We start from the raw sequence: 18,870 nt of genomic DNA on the forward strand, positions 1-18,870 counted from the left end.
GTTGAATTGTTACGTTTTCATTACATTTCTTGAATAAATCAAAAGGTCATGACCTACTACATATCGGCTCATTGTGATGTCCAGTGACGCGATATGACAATGAATTCTTAGACAAATAAAACTTTATTTCACACACTTTTCCTTTGCTAACAACCTCGTCTGAAAAATTACCTGTTTTATATTTCATCAACACGTTAAATTACCTCCCAAAGCTTAGTACTTGTCAAGGTAGGCAAGATGCGAGAGATCGTACTTTGTCAAACCGGGCAGTGCGGGAATCAAATCGGTTCAAAGGTTAGTAAAAACCGTTGTTTTTAGTCTGTGCATAACGACGTCTAAAAAGTCAATATTTTCATTATTGTCTTCTAGTTTGGACAGGTGACATATAATGAACTTGATGTCAATACTAGTGGTCATTAATTGTGCATATATGCCCTGTACGTGTCTCTGTAATATAGTCTAATAAGTCAATATTTTTATTACTGTTTTCTAGTTTCGGCAGGTGAAAATAAACTTGATAGCGATACTAGTGGTCATTAATTGTGCATATATGCCCTGTACGTGTCTCTGTAATATAGTCTAATAAGTCAATATTTTTATTACTGTTTTCTAGTTTCGGCAGGTGAACAATAATAAACTTGATACTAGCGATACTAGTGCGCGCGGTCATTAACGTTGACCATATATGCTCTGTACGTGTCTATGTAATATAGTCTAATAAGTCAATATTTGTATTATTGTTTTCTAGTTTGGGCAAGTGAAAAATATAATGAACTTAATATCGATATTAGCGGCGTGTAACTATTGAATAACATTTACCAAGTCAATATTTTCATTATTGTTTCCTAGTTTCAGCATTAATCTGATTAAAATCTGATGTGCTGAAAGTGTCTAGATGTCTTTATTTACCCCTGTTTCCATCGTTTTGAGTCGTTTATTTTGTTCCGGGTGATCGCCGAGATTTTAATCAGATTGATTCGGCATGTGATACATCGATATCATTGGTCGATAACGTTTTGTATCTATATTGCGCTATATATGTAATATCGTTTAAGTCAATATTTGTTTGTTTATTGTTTATAGTTTTGGGAGGTGATATCTGATGAACATGGTATTGATAATAGTGGTAGTTATCGAGGTGATTCCATCGTGCAACTAGAACGAATCAACGTTTATTACAACGAAGGCTCAAGTAGGTACCTAGAGTTTAGACTCTCTTACAATCCTCGGAGCTTCGCATCGCTAAAATTTGGGTTGTTTTGTATGTACCGATATCTACGCAATTTTTGAATATCCTTGTACTGTGAACCCTCATCTATCACATAGGGATAACCTTTAGTTGACGTTATAAGGCGAAGCCGAAGCCCTTCGATTCGCGTTAACACGGAGAGTCGCACTAAAACATCAACGAAAGGTTAGCCCTGTGTGAGCGATGAGGGCGCACAGTACAAGGGTATTCAAGTACTAGTACAATTGTGCAGTACGTAGATATCGGTACATACAAAACAAACCAAATTTTAGTGATGCGAAGCTCCGAGGACTGTAAGAGAGTCTACCTAGAGTTATAACATGCATGACTCAGTCTAGTCTTGTGGGAAGACCTCGGATCTGTTCTAGATCTGGAGGTTACCAAACAAATCCGAAAATTGTCGACCCCCAGCTACACTAGAAATATCCTAGATATTCAACTGTTTTTACAATAATTCATCTTAATAATAGAACAACAACAACAACAACAACAACAACAACAACAACAACAACAACAAACGGAAAAAAAATACCCATTAGACAACTGTACTGATACTGGTACTATACTGGGATCTGATTATGTTCAGCGTCCATGTTTGTGCCACTAAATCAGACAATTCATGATCATACCCCATAATAATTTGTGGTTTCTATTCGATGTGACTAAACGTAACTTTCTACTTATACATGTGACTTCTACAGCTGGTAAGTATGTACCACGTTCCGTGATGGTTGATTTGGAACCAGGTACCATGGATTCGATAAGATCTGGTCCATTTGGTAACATCTTTCGGCCAGACAACTTTGTATTTGGTAAGTTAACACGTCATGGCATCAACCTTTCGACCAGACAACATTGTATTTCTAAATTTGTAATTTACTGCATCACGTCATCAATGAATCATGTTATCTGGTCTATTTGGTAACATCTTTCAACTTTGCATATGGCAAGTTACTAAGTGATGTAAATCTTTCGGCCAAACAACTTTGTATTTGGTGAGTTACTGGGGAACGTTAGTAGACTTTGTTTTCGGCTATACTCTACACAAAGTGCACATACTTAAAATCACTAAATAACCAATAGTCAGTCAGTCAGTCAGTCAGTCAGTCAGTCAGTCAGTCAGTAATCAATCAATCAATCAATCAATCAATCAATCAATCAATCAATCAATCAATCAATCAATCAATCAATCAATCAATCAATCAATCAATCAATCAATCAATCAATCAATCAATCAATCAATTGGACAAACAAGCTATAAATAACACATTTCAATGTTTACATCACAGGTCAGAATGGTGCCGGTAATAACTGGGCGAAAGGCCACTATACTGAAGGTGCCGAATTAGTAGACGAGGTATTGGACATAATACGAAGAGAGGCCGAACATTGCGACTGTCTGCAAGGTTTCCAATTAACTCATTCCATTGGTGGTGGTACTGGGTCCGGTATGGGGACCCTACTGATCGGTAAGATTAACGAAGAATACCCCGATCGAATTATGAACACTTTCTCCGTGGTGCCAAGTCCCAAAGTATCTGACACGGTTGTCGAACCCTATAACGCTACGTTGTCATTCCATCAACTTCTGGATAATTCTAACGAGACATTTTGTATCGACAACGAAGCATTATATGATATATGTTTCAATACTCTGAAACTAACAAACCCAACCTATGGTGACTTGAACCATCTAGTTTCAGCAACCATGAGTGGTGTAACCACCTGTTTGCGTTTCCCAGGTCAGCTCAATGCTGATCTGCGTAAGTTAGCTGTCAACATGGTACCATTCCCACGTCTCCACTTCTTCATGCCAGGCTTTGCACCTCTGACAAGTCGTCGAAGTCAGCATTATCGTAACTTGACTGTAGCTGAGCTGTCACAGCAGATGTTCGATACCAGAAACATGATGGCTGCCTGTGATCCTCATCACGGCCGATATCTCACCGTCGCTGCCATCTTCCGAGGTCGCCTATCCATGAAGGAAGTTGACGAACAAATGATGAACGTACAAAATAGAAACAGCCCCTTCTTCGTGGAATGGATTCCGAATAACGTACAGGTCGCCGTCTGTGATATTCCTCCACGTGGTCTTAAAATGTCATCTACGTTCATCGGTAACAATACGTCGATACAGGAACTCTTTCGACGTGTATCGGAGCAGTTTCATACCATGTTTCGACGCAAGGCGTTCCTACACTGGTACCTCAGTGAAGGCATGGATGAAATGGAATTTATTGAAGCCGAGTCCAATATCAACGACTTAGTGTCTGAATATCAACAGTACCAGGATGCCGTGGTCGAGGATGACGGATACCTGGACGAAGAAGATGAAGAAATGTAATTGCTGTACAATCTTGGCAGTGAGAACGTGTCATCATTTCCACACCACCACAAATGACAAATGTTATTTCTTCATTCCATGCTTACAGTATTTTCATATACGTCATCATTTGATTGTACACACCATCCTTGTACTGCTGTGCTGTCATCCTTGAAAATCATTCAATAAAAGACCAAAAATAAATTATTAGAATAGAATGCTTTGTTCATGTTTTACATAAGTATCCCCAACCACGTAACGACTTATAACATCCTTATTCTTTTGAATTAAGACTACACACACACACACACACACACACACGTGTGCGCGCGCTCTGCCACTGCGGTATAGAGCACTGTCTTAGCAGATTGATACTCACCGAGGTGTGTGTGTGTGTGTGTCTATATATATATATATATGCATGCATGCATGCACGCACACACTGTTGACATGATGCTCTGTTAACTTGAACTTGAACAGAGCTAGAGCTAGTCAGAAGTTCAGCTTGTCAAAATAAAAACAAAGACAGAATTCATGGGAATGCTTGTGATTCACTTTTAATGTTTTGTAAAGAATCAATGCATAATTATTCCCTAAGTCTCTTGCCGCTATTTTGTTGGCTGTGTCACTAAATGAATAACTAGAAACCCACTTGATGAGGTTCTGAAAAGACATTTACCACATAAACTTGACTTGCAGTCTTCACAATGTTGTTTGTCAACTAGCAGCCAAGGCTAGGCTGAAGACTATATAGGCTCAGAAATCTGTGATGTATTGAAAATTAGTCTGTAAGGTAGGTCTTGTTAGGGCGCCCTCACACATTGGCAAGGCCGTTCAGGGCAGAGTGACATGACATATCTTTAAGCGAAGCAAAAAAAATTGTTTCTGGTCAGGACATTTTGCCTAAACTTGTGTGACTTTAATTCTCAACAAACCTGCCACTCAATCCACTATTTATGACAGTTACTGTTCTTTTTATTAACTACTTTAGAGCAAGTGTGTATGTGGGACAGTTATCATTTGCTTGTTCATGACTGGCTCTGCAGTTGTCTTCACTGAAGTAGGGAGGGTTATTTTTGTGTTTCCCCAGATCTACAGACTGCATGGGCTGGACAAAACATGAAAACAGGGGGTGTTTAAGTGATGACCAGAAAGAACTTCTTTTTTTGGCCTTAGTCTATGGAGTTACAGCCATTATAATGCCATGAATAGGAAATTTACAAACGTAACAAACCAATGATATACATCTAAGATTATCTAAATTTATCTAGTCATTCGTAAGTAAATTACGATTTAACACCCCCCCCCCCACAAAACAATGAAATGACCTTGTCTCTTTAAAACTTACCTCAAACAATGTACAGAGTCGGCTTTTGTTCCCTTAAAAGTTGCCCCCCCCCCCCCCCAAGAAAAAAAAAGAATAACTGTATAAAATCTGCTTGCCCCTTCACTCGGTGTAACTTGGGTAATATTTTTATGATCAACTAAATAACAAAATATTTACTGAAAACTGTCAAGATACCAAATTAGACATCGTACATGTCAATTAGAGGTCTTTTTTATCTATAAGTTGTATAGTGACAAGTTGAAATTGTGATTCGTTGAGGGCGCTGTTTTTGGGTACGGATAGATTGGATATATCTCCATTATGTGTACTGCAACACAAATATGTTTACCTGCTGGTGATTCAATACTGTTCAGCATGTGTGAGATCATGGTTTCGGTCACCATATTTAACAAAACAGTTTCAAAAAAATCATTCCGGTTGCAGCAAATACAGCTTTAAAAGTATTACAAGGAATTGGTCACATATAATTTCAGAAGACTTGTACCCTCATACAGCACTTCAACTAAAATTTGATGACCACATTTTTTTGACTCACCTATTTCGTTTCAGTGCCGTAGAGGGCGCTATACATTGTTCATGAATGGTAGACGTACTGCTACAAAATCTCAATTTTTTTTTAATTTCTTTATTTTCACTGGTGTTTTTTTTTTTCAGACTGTTTAACAGCACTATACTGTATTCATAACAAGGTTGAATTATTTTTACTTTTGAAAGAATTTTCAAGTCAGATATGGAAAGCAAACCATTCACGTAGTGTCAACTGTGAAGTAACAAGGATATCCACTTTTAATTTCTGAGTTTCCGCTTCATTTAAAGAAAATCATCCCCTAAACCACTAGCCCACATTTGATGCTAAAATGGAATCAAAACAGCTACCAGACGACAGATTCTCCCAGCAAGTATTTAAAAGTGTTACTTGCCCGAGAAAAATGTTTGTAGCAAAAACTAGTTCAGGAATCAAGTATTTGCATCAACAAATCACCAAATTGATATAGTTTGTATGCTACAGTCAGTGTATCCAAAGCCAAGTTCATTAAAACCCGATGTAGTGAACTCGGCATGATTTCTTTATTTAGCTCTTATGTTTATTGTCATTTGTTCTTTTTTTGTTCTGTGAGCACCTGGTATGTACATCTGACACAATACCATAGGTTTTCTCAAGCCAAATGAGAGTGCTCTGTGAATTTACTTAACGAATGAGAATCTGGAATGCGGCAAAACATACAAGTACAGTACCTTAGAGGGCTCTGTTCAAAAAGAGTTTGAGCACAGAGTGCAGACAACGATCGTTATTGTTTGGTGGATCTCTTTCTTTCAATTTTCAACGTTGAGTGTCATATTGTAAGATGGATTCTGTTTGGCTACTTGTAAGTATGAGATCGGTCCGAGAACACCTATGGTATTGCATCAGATGTAGGTAACGGGCACAGAACAAAAAGAACAAACTACAATAAACGTCAGATCTGAATAAAGAAATCGCGCCAAGTTCACTTCATCGGATTTCAATCAGATTGATCCAAAGCCTACAATTTTAAATTTAAGTAAAATAAAAAAAAATCAGTCTTCTTCTGGTTTCTTCTCTGAAACTTTATCTGATGAATCACACTTTTTCTCAATATCTTTTTCTTTTGTTTTTTCCTCTTTTTCATCACTTTTATTTGTTTTCTCTCCACCATCTTCTTTCCTCTTTCCATCTTCTTTCTTCTCTTGCTTATCTTCGTCTTCTTTTTTATCACCCTGTTTCTCTTCTTTTTTGTCACTTATCTCTGGTTCTTCCTCCACAAATCCTAACCCTACATGTCGCTTGGTTCTACCGGATAGCTTCTCAGCAAGTGAATGTTCGTACTGATTTTGTAGCTCTTTTTCCATATTCTTTTCTTCATTTCCTGTAAACAAAGCAGATTCAACCCTTTAACTATTAACACTAATGTTGGTTTTTATGTAGTGCTTTTCCACTCTGTGCTCAAAGTGCTTTACAATTATTAGGCCCCCTCCCCCTCCCCCCCCCAAAAAAAAAAAAAAAAAAAAAAAAAATGTTCCTGGTCAGGACATTTCGTCTATTAGTGTGACAACACAAATTTTTTTGTGTGTTTTTTTTTAATATTCTCAACAAACCTGTCACTCAATCTACTATTTATAGCAGTTACTGTTCTTTTTATTTAGTACTTTAGAGCAAGTGTGTATGTGGGGCAGATGTCATTTGCTTGTTCATGATAGGCTATGCAGTTGTCTCCACTGAAGTAAGAAGGGTTATTTTTGTGTTTCCCCATGGATCTGCAGACTGCATGGGTTGGACAAAAAAAAAGAAAAAGAAAGACCGACACGAAGGTATTTAAGTGACCAGAAACAATTTTTTTTTGGGGGGGGGGGGGGGGGGGGGGGGCTTACCCCTGATATAAATTAAACCTTTAGAGGGGCACAAGTATTTTTTTAACTCCCTGGGGATCATACAATCCATTGCAGCCTTTATAAGCGCATAGGATTAAAGCATTCACACTGCAACCTCTATCCTACCAGGTCCCCAATTATACAGCTGGGTTGACTGAGGCACAGAGAGAACACTGCAAGTACTCATGTAAATACCTTGAGTACACAACTCTTACACTTTTATGGTCACAGAATTTTTCTGTCAACTTACAAGTATTCAATGGCATCTGTATTGAAACTATCTCTGTAAAAACTGTTCTCTTAAAACCGACTCCCTGTACTGCAGTGGTTAGCGCACAGGATTAGCAGTTGGGAGGTCACGGGTTCGAATCCCACTGGAAACAGGGGATTTTTCTATGACTGACCCAAACCCAGGGTGAGTGTTCTACAGACTCGATGGGTAGGCTGTATCACTCAGCCGTGTCTCTCTCACAAGATGAGTGCGAATTTGGGGGGACTCCTGGAGTAATGACTCGAAAATTCGGGGATGATTACTCACACAGAGCCCGCAGATGCTATGTTTGCTGGGCCTGGGTGACTCTGGCATAGCCTGTGGACTGACTGGGAAAGCCTTGACAGTTCCACAGCAATGTGATATAGAGCGTGCTACATAGCCCTGTCACGTAGTCCCAATCCCGAATGGATCTGTAGCATTTGTGTTTGTTTGTGTGTATATGTCTGCATAACAGAAAATCACTGGGAGCAATTCACAATATTTTTTTTTTAAAAAGACAAAAGACTGTTCTCTTAGAAACTTACCTGATCTGCTATGTACAGGGTTATGGTCTCCGATCTGAAATCTTCCATGGTGCTCCTTCTGTTAACACGCATAAAGAGATACAAACTGTGAGAAATTTATCTTGCCATCTTATCCAACAATTACAAAATCTATCTCATTCTATTTCAGAAATATAGATGAGCGACTGTAGAGACCATGAGTTAACTTGTAAAACTTAATCATATCCTCTTGATGTTATACTGTGATAAAACTGCTGATATCAGACTGTGGACGAATGGAACCTGTTACAAACAGACACAGTAAAAAACTGAATTGGATTAATAACACTTGGCACAGCATGTTGGAAGTATAGAGACTTGAAGTGAATTTCATCATTTGATAAGAACAATTTTATGGCCACTTTACATAAGAATTTGCGTTCACAAACAAACTAGGAGTTCTCCTGTCATTTCATGTACACATAAAGAGGCCATAAAACTGTTCTTATCAAACTATGGTGTGTAATACAATTCTCTGCTGTTCCACCATGCTGTGCCAAGTGTTATAAATCCAATTTATTTGTTTACTTTCCATGTCTGTAATAGGTTCCATTTGTCCATGGTCTGATGTCAGCAGTTGTAGCAGGTTCAGTTTGTCCGTGGTCTGATGCCAGTAGTTGTATAAATATTGGGCTATGTGTATCCATTAACCTACCTTCCCAGCACCCATCAATCTCAAGAATTTCTGTCTTCTTTGGTCATCACCTAAATCTGCCGTTTCCCAACTATTAGCAGAATGCAGCTACAGAACAACAAGAACAAGAAACCCTTTAAAGTGGCCATATGGATGAGAATTGGGTATTTATTTTGGATTTTTTAATTCATAAAACAATTTTATCATAACATCCCCATATGGCCACTTTAATCAGTCACACAGCTCATGTGATTTCAGAAAATACCATTCTCTCACTCTCATTTCACCCTGATTTATACTGATTTTTTATTGCAATTTGATAGGGTTTTAGCATCTTTAAACTTAAACTTCAACACACATAAAAACAAACGATGTTTTGATTTGCCGTCTCTATTCAGTATTTGTGCTAAAGTTTTAAAAGCATGCAGGTAAAAGAGGTGGATAATTTGGTAAAATTTGCACAGATTTCCATAATTTGTACCATTATTTTGGTGGTGAACTCTAGTAAATACTAATACACCAGGGGAATTCTGGTAGATTTTATAGACTCAACTGTAACAAAAGCACACTCTGCCCATGTTTGATGTTTACTTTGGTACAGTAGTATTAAAACTATCAATAATTTATTAATTGATTCACCTAATTAATTACCAGTAAATAAAATAATACCCATTTGATTTTGAGTTTATGATTTTCGGAAATTCGAGATTATTGGCAGTATTATAACGTACGGTATTATAAACCACGTTGCTGGACGTTGCATATCAAACACGCAAAACGTCAAAATCGATTCTGTTCGTTCATTGTGTTGAGCTCGATCCCCGAGGATCAAGGAGTTTGTTATGAATGCTTAAAAATCAACATGACGTCATCAAATTTGAGTAAATTTAGATATACTGAGGACAAAAGACTATGGGAAGAAAGCCTTAATGATTCTAACCTATCACATTCATCAAAATCTTACCGAACTGTCTTCAGCAGGACGCTTTTCTCCACGATGTTCCTCTCTCGAACTCATGGCTTCAATAACAACGTGACCTCTTATTTATGTGCTTCCGGGTTCATGCAATACACCCTAGCTTCTCAAAAATAAATTACGACGTGACAGTAATGATCAGGGCCAGGGTAATGATGGATGATGTATTTTTTGTATTTCTCGCGATGTTATTTGATGTTCTTTCAGTCCTCTTTTATAGATATGTGTGTAATTCTTGTGATTAAAAAAAATACTTTAGAGGTGGACAAGCAGAATTTATAGTGGGCCCTGACAATGGGTTGCAATTTTTTGCTGTACAATAATAGCTTACCTTTGAAATCTATTAATGAAGCATGTTAAAGGCCATTCATTATTTACGGTAGGGGGAGGAGAGAGGAATTGCTAAATGTAATGGTAGGGAGGGGGTGGGAAAGAAATTGCTAAATTTATGCCCCCCCCCCTCCATCTAATGTAAAAAAATTCCAATGCCTCATATCATTTCCATAAATTAATATAATGGATTAGTATATCATATCTTTCTATTCTAATAATCAAAGCAATTTTTTCTGTAAGCCTGCCACTGCCTGTGTATGTAGTTGTTGTAAACTGCAGGGGGGGGGGGGGGGCTCTGTCTATGAAACCTCACATACATACATACATACATACATACATTATATACATACATACATACATTATATACATACATACATACATACATACATATATATATACATACATACATACATACATACATACATATATACATACATACATACATACATACATACATACATACATATATACATACATTACAGACAGACATACATACATTATATACATTATATACATACATACATATACACACACACATACAGACAGAGACAAAAGCAGAATATAACATCCCCTAAAGGAGGTAAAAATTGATGCTGTTCTCCATTTAATAATCAGAATAGTACCGATACATATTTTTGAAGCGCTTACTAAAATGAAAGTAACTACAATTATTACTCATGGCATAGACCTATATTGGCACAACCACCCTATATGACTATAGACGTCCATGATGTAATTACGAGACTCTATAGTGGACATACAGTCCACTGCAGTCTCTGAAATAGTCTGTAAGATACAACATAACATGCCACACCTACCAGCTAGTGAAAGGCGTTGACCAGTGCGTGAGGGCGCACTTTACATAATTACAAAACAACAACAACAGAGTTGTTGCTGAGGTTCAATTCTCGGTTCCTGAAATGGAATTTTAACACCTAGGCACATCACAAAGATAACGACTATTCGATTTCTTAGTTGAAATCAAGACTTCCGCTAAATTCACTACACATGCATTACAATAGGTGAGTAGGAGAATAAGTGACTTTCTTGTTCTATTTTGACCCTCTAGCGTAAGGTAGAATGTTATTGCAGGTACCGAGAATTGATACACTCTGTATTTGCACATATTTCATTCTAGTACTTTCTAGGATATCTTGAACACAATAAAATGACACGTTAAAAAGGAAATAAGTGCTAAAAAATGAATCAAATAAAAAGGTATACCACTGATATCTTTGGATCTATCTTCATTTGTAACTTGAATGCAGACAAATATTCAGAAATTTACATGAGAGATCATGAGAGTTCCAAACTCCAAATGGTCTAAGATGGAATATCTCACACACCAGTTGGGGAATATTTATCTCATAGATGTATGATCCGCAGATCAGGATAAGACAAAAATTCATTAGTGTGAGATATTCCATATTATTACACATGTATCAGAGAGAGAGAGTACTTGCACTGGTGAGTGTGTGCAAATGAGTGGTATTTTCACTGCAGTGCAATACCGAAAACATTATTGCAAAACTGCATGCAAATGATATGCAAATGAGGACACAATTGTTTATTCAACATGAAAGAGCGTGATCACATAATGGGGTTTTTACGGAAATTGTTTTTTCAGATTAACATATGTAATAATAACAGAACCCAATGTCACATTAATGCCAGTGTAGGTAGTTAGGGGTATTTGCACTTGTGCTTGCAGTGTTTTCTGCTGTACTTTCACTCACTATGTTCGTGAAAGTTTGACCGTAGGGAACACTGCAATTACTTGTGCAACTACCCCAAGTACACCACACTTGCACTCATTTGTCATGGGGCTCTGTCATATTGACATGTAGAGTAAATTTCTCCCTATTTTTCAGTCTTCTAAGGACTCCATTCTTGGCTACATACAGAATCTAAACTACTGTGTGTGTGTGTGTGTGTGTGTGTGTGTGTGTGTATTGGTAGGTACGTAGGTATGTGTCATCATCAAAATCTGTTCCATATGAGGTCATCACTCAGATTAGCATATTTCAGATTATGTTAATGATATGTAAATTCCTGTAAAAGTTAACTCCCTATCAGAGCTAGGATATAAACTAAAAAAATTACAATAACAATTTACAGTGTTACCTTTGGCACTGAAAAATGTAAATGTGCATACATAATGAGCTCATTTACATAAATTAAACAGTACAGTCAACATAATCACAAAGATAAGTCAAGCAAGTAGTCTTACCACCATACACCCCTAAAACTACAGTCTACTGGTATAACCCATTGTTATTTACACAGGGTTATCCCACTTGAGTTAAACCCTGGGTAAGATTTCAGTGTTACTTGTTACCAGGGTAATGAGGATGCCACCAATTCAGTATCCTGGCATTAGATACTGGATCCAGTGTTACTATGACACCATTGTTGCTATGGTAACTCCCAGTTTTGTTAGCTGTGTGAAAAACCAGCTTCAAATTAAAGTGTTTCATATCTCGACTGACATAGAGGTACACCTTTGTGAGAATCATCCCCATGACGACGGGAACACGAATAAAGTTCATACATGTTATGCTGAGCACACAACATTGGTTTTCTGGATTCAACCAGATATCCTCGTCATACGGAATAACTGAAAGATTTGTCCTTTGATGCGATAGTTTCGGCATGCGAAATTTAAAATAGAAATTCCAAGGTCCGCGAGGGTGCTTTTCAGTCCACATATACAGGCATTGTGCATTTTCCAAACAGTGCGGAGTTTCTGATTCCAGAGGTAAAGTGTTTTTGATTCTTTTCTGGAAAGGTGTATACATCAGGTAAATGGCTCGGATAACATTGCAACGTAGCTTTAGAGATTTCTCTATAGAATCTGGTTGTAGGCTGACAGGTAGTTCGACATCACTGTTGTAATATCTACAGAATAGGAGAACACAAGAAGTGGTCAGTACTTAAAGGGTAGGGGGTTTTCAATTGAGTGTGTGCGAACTTTGAATTACGAAGGTTTGCCAAATTGCATGATTGAATACTTTACTTTGTTTAGACACATATGTATTTTTATGAGTGAGACAACATTAGAAGTAATTGGATACGAGATCCTTATCAAAGCTGACCAGTCATTTCCACTGAGTGACACAATAGCAGCACACACATTCATGTACTAAGACATACACAGAGCAACTGAAGTTTTGATGAAGACACACAACTTTACTCAACATCTACATCTGTGTTTATCTTAGTACCTGACTATGTGTGCTGCTGTTGTGTCACTCAGTGGGGATGACTGGTCAGCTTTGATAAGGATCTCATACTATATCCAATTACATCTACTGTTGTCTGGCTTATAAAAACGTGCCCCCATCATCAAAGTGTTCATACTATTTGGCAAACTGTGGTAATGGAAGGCTTGAAAGATCTGCACCAATAGGGAACTTGCAACCCAGACTGAGCATGCTCAGATGCAAAGGATTATGTGGTTATCGTAATACCTAATCTGGAGCTACTGATAAAATTAACCTCCCACAATGGTCAGGGTAACTATGAATTGATCATTTGTGGTTACAAACAATGTATCAACATTTTTTACAATACTAATTGATTAGTGTTTATTACCACATTTCCCATGATGCAACATTCAACATGGCAGGTTTGCAAGTTCCCTATTACACATATGATGATATAATGTACCAGTGTATTTACTAAGAGTTATGAATCCCAGTAACAGAAGGAAGTAAGCTGGTAAAAGTGGCATAGTTTCCAATACACTGTGTACCATCATTTTGGTGGGGAACCCCAGGAAAATGACTGGGTAACTCAGGTAGATTTTACCTACTTACCACCCTTAACTAAAACACTGGTATGGAACCCTCGTAAAATGACTAGGGAACTCAGGTAGATTTTACCTACTTACCACCCTTAACAAAAACCCTGGTATGGAACCCTAGTAAAATGACTGGGAACTCAGGTAGATTTTACCTACTTACTACCCTTAACAAAAACACTGGTATGGAACCCTCGTAAAATGACTGGGAACTCAGGTAGATTTTACCTACTTACTACCCTTAACAAAAACACTGGTATGGAACCCTAGTAAAATGACAGGGGAACTCAGGTAGATTTTACCTACTTACCACCCTTAACAAAAACACTGGTATGGAACCCTAGTAAAATGACAGGGGAACTCAGGTAGATTTTACCTACTTACCACCCTTAACAAAAACACTGGTAGGGAACCCTAGTAAAATGACAGGGGAACTCAGGTAGATTTTACCTACTTACCACCCTTAACAATAACACTGGTATGGAACTCCAGGAAAATGACTGGGTAACTCAGGTAGATTTTACCTACTTACTGCCTTTAACAAAAACACTGGTATGGAACCCTAGTAAAATGACAGGGGAACTCAGGTAGATTTTACCTACTTACTGCCCTTAACAAAAACACTGGTATAGAACCCTAGTAAAATGACAGGGGAACTCAGGTAGATTTTACCTACTTACTGCCCTTAACAAAAACACTGGTATGGAACCCTCGTAAACTGACAGGTAGATTTTACCTACCTACTTAGCATCCTTAGCAGAAACACTGGTAAGTTACCAATGACACAGTTTTAGTCAAGTGTTTGTCAATCTGACTGACATATTGCAGAGAAAAGTCTAAAATCATCAAGGTGTATGACTTACCGACGATAAAGTTTTAGCCAGAAATGCACTGTGTTTGTCATATAGAAAGCTGACAGACATATTGCAGAGAAACGTCCTACATCATCAGGGTGCACATAATGAGATAAAATATACCACAAATCTAACGGATAATCTCTTCCTTCATTGAAACGTTTAGGGTCTTCAATACTCTTCTTCTTTTTTTGTCGCCCTTTCGGAAGAGAGAAAGTGAACAAACGGTCACTCACTTAGTCATGCAAGGATGCACTCATGCATGCTCATTTGCTCACTCACTCATGCACACTAGCATTCACTCACTCACTCATTCACTCTCACGCACATACTCACACACTCACACACTCACTCACCCACTCACAAAAAACACTTTCAGCAACCGGACGAATGGGAAATATTTCAAGATACAGTCTATAAGCTTATAGACACATGCTTAGACTTTTGATTGGATTATGATGTCTTGTCACACTCTTATTTCTTACTGTCAATTTTTTAGAAGATAGTAAGTATAAATTTCAGCACCCGAACAAATAGGAAATATTTCAAGATAAAATCCTTAAGTTTATCGTTTAACTGACTAATGAAGTCATGCACTCTGTACTTATTTATTATTTTGTTTTTGTATATTTGTGAACTGAGTTGTAACTCTTCTCTTTGAGGTGGAATAAAGAAACAACAACAACAACTCAAGCACACTTGCACTCACTCACTCACTCACACATGCTCGCACTTGTATAAAAAATATTGGGGAATAACATCTACATGTACATACCTGTTTTTTGAGTCTTATCCATCACAACTACATCAGTGTCACTTTCTTCTTCATGTAAAACATCATCATCTGAAAAATCTTTATCATACCAAGCAAGATCATCATTTTCCATGGTAACACCGTCTCTTCTTGTTGCCATGGCTCCACAGAGATTCTTTACTGTTAACAATAAAAAAAGACCATGTTAGGGTGGCTTTACTTTAATGATATGCGTCTTGCGACCCAACTGACCGTATATTTCTTCCTTCTGGTAATTTTTTTTAAATGGCGCCCTCTATGGCAGTATTTTACAAATTTCACAACGTTACTATTTGTCAGATGGCAACCCCATGAGTATGAATCTGAGCGAAATTATCAGTAACGTATTTGCTGAGATTCAGTAAATTTACTAAAACATGTGGTTTTAAGTTTCCTTCTGACTTTAATTGTTAAATGTATGGCATTCAGACTGTTGAAGTATGATTATGAATTGACAGTATCACCAATATGTACTTATAATTTTTTTTTTTCATATGTGAATTTTAATCTTTATCTTAACTGGGTCTTTAACTTTAAGTTTCACCTTCTTACCTTCTCTCATCATTGCATTGGTTGTAGCTTTAGACTGTCTGCCTGTCTTAGCTTTCACACCATCAGCATTCGCATAGTCATTTACAGTAACATCTACAGAGTCAGAAAAAGAAAACATTCAAAATAATTAGTAGCAATGTTAGCTTAGTGAACATGTAAAATATAGTTGTTGTGATTAGCTAATAGTCTACATTATTCAAAATTACTTCATCCCAATAGGGAACTTGCAATCCAGACTGAGCATGCTCAGACACAAAGGACTATGGGATTATCTGTGGTTATTGTAATACTTAATCTGGAGCTACCGATGAAATAAACCTCCCATAAAGGTCAGGGTGACTATGAATTAATTATTGGTGGTTACAAACAATATAACAGTATTGTTCATAATACTAATTGATTAGTATTTATTATCACATTTCCCATGATGCAACATTCAACATGGCGGGTTTGCAAGTTTCCTATTACAAAAAAGGGCCTAATCTAGAATTCTAAACTAGTACAGTACATTACGTTTTAAGAACTTCATTGCATATACCCATGTACATATAATGTACAGTATCAGTTTAGAATTTTAGACTAAAAAGGACCTTGTAAGCCAACTTTGTTGTACTTCTATCGAAACGAAAAGATGAACGTTTATACTAAAATTGAGACCGATTCATAGGTGTATTATTGAGTTCACTAATACATCTATGGTTACACCACCTTGGACAAGATAGAATCAGTTGTCATGGTAACACACCTTACACAGACACCTATATGATCGTGCTACTGGACAATCGAATCTTGTGCTATCATGAAACTTGAAAGTATCAATGGTACTTCCATGACCAACCAAAATACTGATGCAAATGCTATATTTTGGTGGCATGAATGTAGTACCACAGGCACTTGAACCGATATCTATGGAAATATGAATAAAAGAGAATAACATACCCCTATTGTGTCTATCTTTGATGGTAACAAAAGAACATATATCTTGAGTATGTATACTACATGTATGTAATATTGAACACATATTGCCTGGCCATGAGGGCTATAGCACCCGTTTATTACACCCGGGGGACTGTGAGTTACCAGAATTACATGCTATTTCCTGAGGCCGAAGGCCAAGGGAAATAGCATGTGATTCTGGTAACTCACAGTCACGAGGGGGTAATGAACGGGTGCTATAGGCCAGGCAATATGTGTTTTAAAATATACCTCATGCTGTGAACTAGCGGTGGCAGACGACATCATCAGAAGCTGCCATTTTGACCTGCTGTGAACTCACGGTGGTCACGTGACCATGTAATAGTTGATGGAACTATTTCCCTAGGGAAATAGTCTGACATGCTATTTTCCTATCACGTGACTGATTCTAGCGAATCATGGCACAGCATTATTCACTAGGTATATTATAAACATACCTACATACATCATTACATACATACATGCATACATACATACATACATACATACATCATTACATACATACATGCATACATACATACATACATACATGCATGCATACATACATACATACATACATACATCATTACATACATACATGCATACACACATACATACATACATGCATGCATACATACATACATACATACATACATCTTGAGTATATATACTTCGTATAAATTTTCATAGATATCGGTTCAAGTGCCTGTGTGTAGTACTACTAGTACAAGCCCGAACTAACGGTGGACCATGGGGTTCTACTTCCATGGGTGGACACACAAGTGACAGCCTGTGCTATTTACACATAACTGAAATTGTCGAGTCATGCGAAACAATGCTACTAAATGCTTGGGAAGAAGTGGACTTTTACGTTTTGCAGGACGAGACAGCATCTAACGTAACAACAAGTATTCCCCTTTCGCTGCGCACCTACATTGCGAAATCACCCGAACACTAACACCTTATCATAAACAACAACATTGTGCAATGTGCTGACGTAGCATGTACAAGGCCCTCTATCTGACAGTGCACACACACTTAATTTCACCGGTGCAGTGGAATGAATCTTCATACCGCCGTACCGGTCCACTTACCCGACTGATTGCTCTCTATCCTATTCCGACCATTTCCCCTCCCTTTTCCCCTTCTCGACCTCTTCGGCATTTGTAACTCGTCTTCTTACTTTCGGAAATATTGGCGTTAATTTCCATTTTACACGTTAAAATAAAAATGTTCATCGGTGAAACATTGCCATGTTATGTGTACGTCGGCCGCCATCTTGGGACGTGATTCATCGTTGGTGGCGCACTTCAAAGGCTACCGAAGTGTCTCTATTCTATATGCCTGGTATTGAGAAAAAAAGTTTTATACGTAATATCTATAGCCTTGTCGTCAGTGCCAGACAAGACAATTGTCAGATTAATAAAATATTGGCAAACTTCTTCGCTACCATGGTTTGCAATCATCATGTGTTCGAAAAAGTAATGGCAGTCACACACTCTAGGGATGTGATACAAAACTTTATTTTTTGGCCTAACTTGGTGACAGCCAGCTCATAGCCTAAACTGGTGATATATATGAACATTTCTAATGGAGTCAAAAAACGTTTTTGCATATGTACACAAAAACACATACCCATGTAGATTGACATACATACATACATACATACATACATATACAATCATACATTATTCATACATACATACATACATACATACATACATACATACATACATACATACATACATAATGATACATACATACATACATACATACATACATACATACATACATAATGATACATACATACATACATACATACATACATACATACATACATACATACAT

The 18,870-nt window shown here is 37.4% G+C and overlaps 3 protein-coding genes across 4 annotated transcripts; 1 reads left to right on the top strand and 2 right to left on the bottom strand.

The window, feature by feature from the left end:
• The first annotated feature begins 237 nt into the window (after positions 1-237).
• On the top strand, positions 238-3,593 carry LOC144452573 (tubulin beta-4B chain-like). Its single transcript, XM_078143683.1, has 4 exons — positions 238-294; positions 1,084-1,192; positions 1,951-2,061; positions 2,539-3,593. Exons 1-4 carry the CDS (start codon positions 238-240, stop codon positions 3,591-3,593), a joined length of 1,332 nt encoding a protein of 443 aa, XP_077999809.1.
• Positions 3,594-4,999: 1,406 nt separating this feature from the next.
• Positions 5,000-9,786, bottom strand: LOC144452912 (small acidic protein-like). Its single transcript, XM_078144121.1, has 4 exons — positions 9,723-9,786; positions 8,780-8,866; positions 8,107-8,164; positions 5,000-6,806 (listed from the first exon to the last, which is right to left on the bottom strand). The coding sequence occupies exons 1-4, from the start codon at positions 9,774-9,776 to the stop codon at positions 6,478-6,480; spliced, it is 528 nt and encodes a 175-aa protein (XP_078000247.1). The 5' UTR covers positions 9,777-9,786; the 3' UTR covers positions 5,000-6,477.
• A 2,416-nt stretch (positions 9,787-12,202) lies between these two features.
• On the bottom strand, positions 12,203-18,289 carry LOC144452991 (transmembrane protein 183-like). Of its 2 annotated transcripts, XM_078144244.1 has the most exons (6): positions 18,117-18,289; positions 16,069-16,161; positions 15,499-15,657; positions 15,321-15,326; positions 14,733-14,922; positions 12,203-12,965 (listed from the first exon to the last, which is right to left on the bottom strand). In XM_078144244.1, the coding sequence occupies exons 1-6, from the start codon at positions 18,184-18,186 to the stop codon at positions 12,395-12,397; spliced, it is 1,089 nt and encodes a 362-aa protein (XP_078000370.1). In that variant the 5' UTR covers positions 18,187-18,289; the 3' UTR covers positions 12,203-12,394. The 2 variants fall into 2 exon arrangements, with proteins under 2 accessions (XP_078000370.1, XP_078000369.1); XM_078144243.1 differs by lacking the exon at positions 15,321-15,326.
• Positions 18,290-18,870: the final 581 nt, after the last annotated feature.

Source organism: Glandiceps talaboti, chromosome 23, assembly GCF_964340395.1.
Source record: "Glandiceps talaboti chromosome 23, keGlaTala1.1, whole genome shotgun sequence".
Classification (NCBI taxonomy): domain Eukaryota; kingdom Metazoa; phylum Hemichordata; class Enteropneusta; family Spengelidae; genus Glandiceps; species Glandiceps talaboti.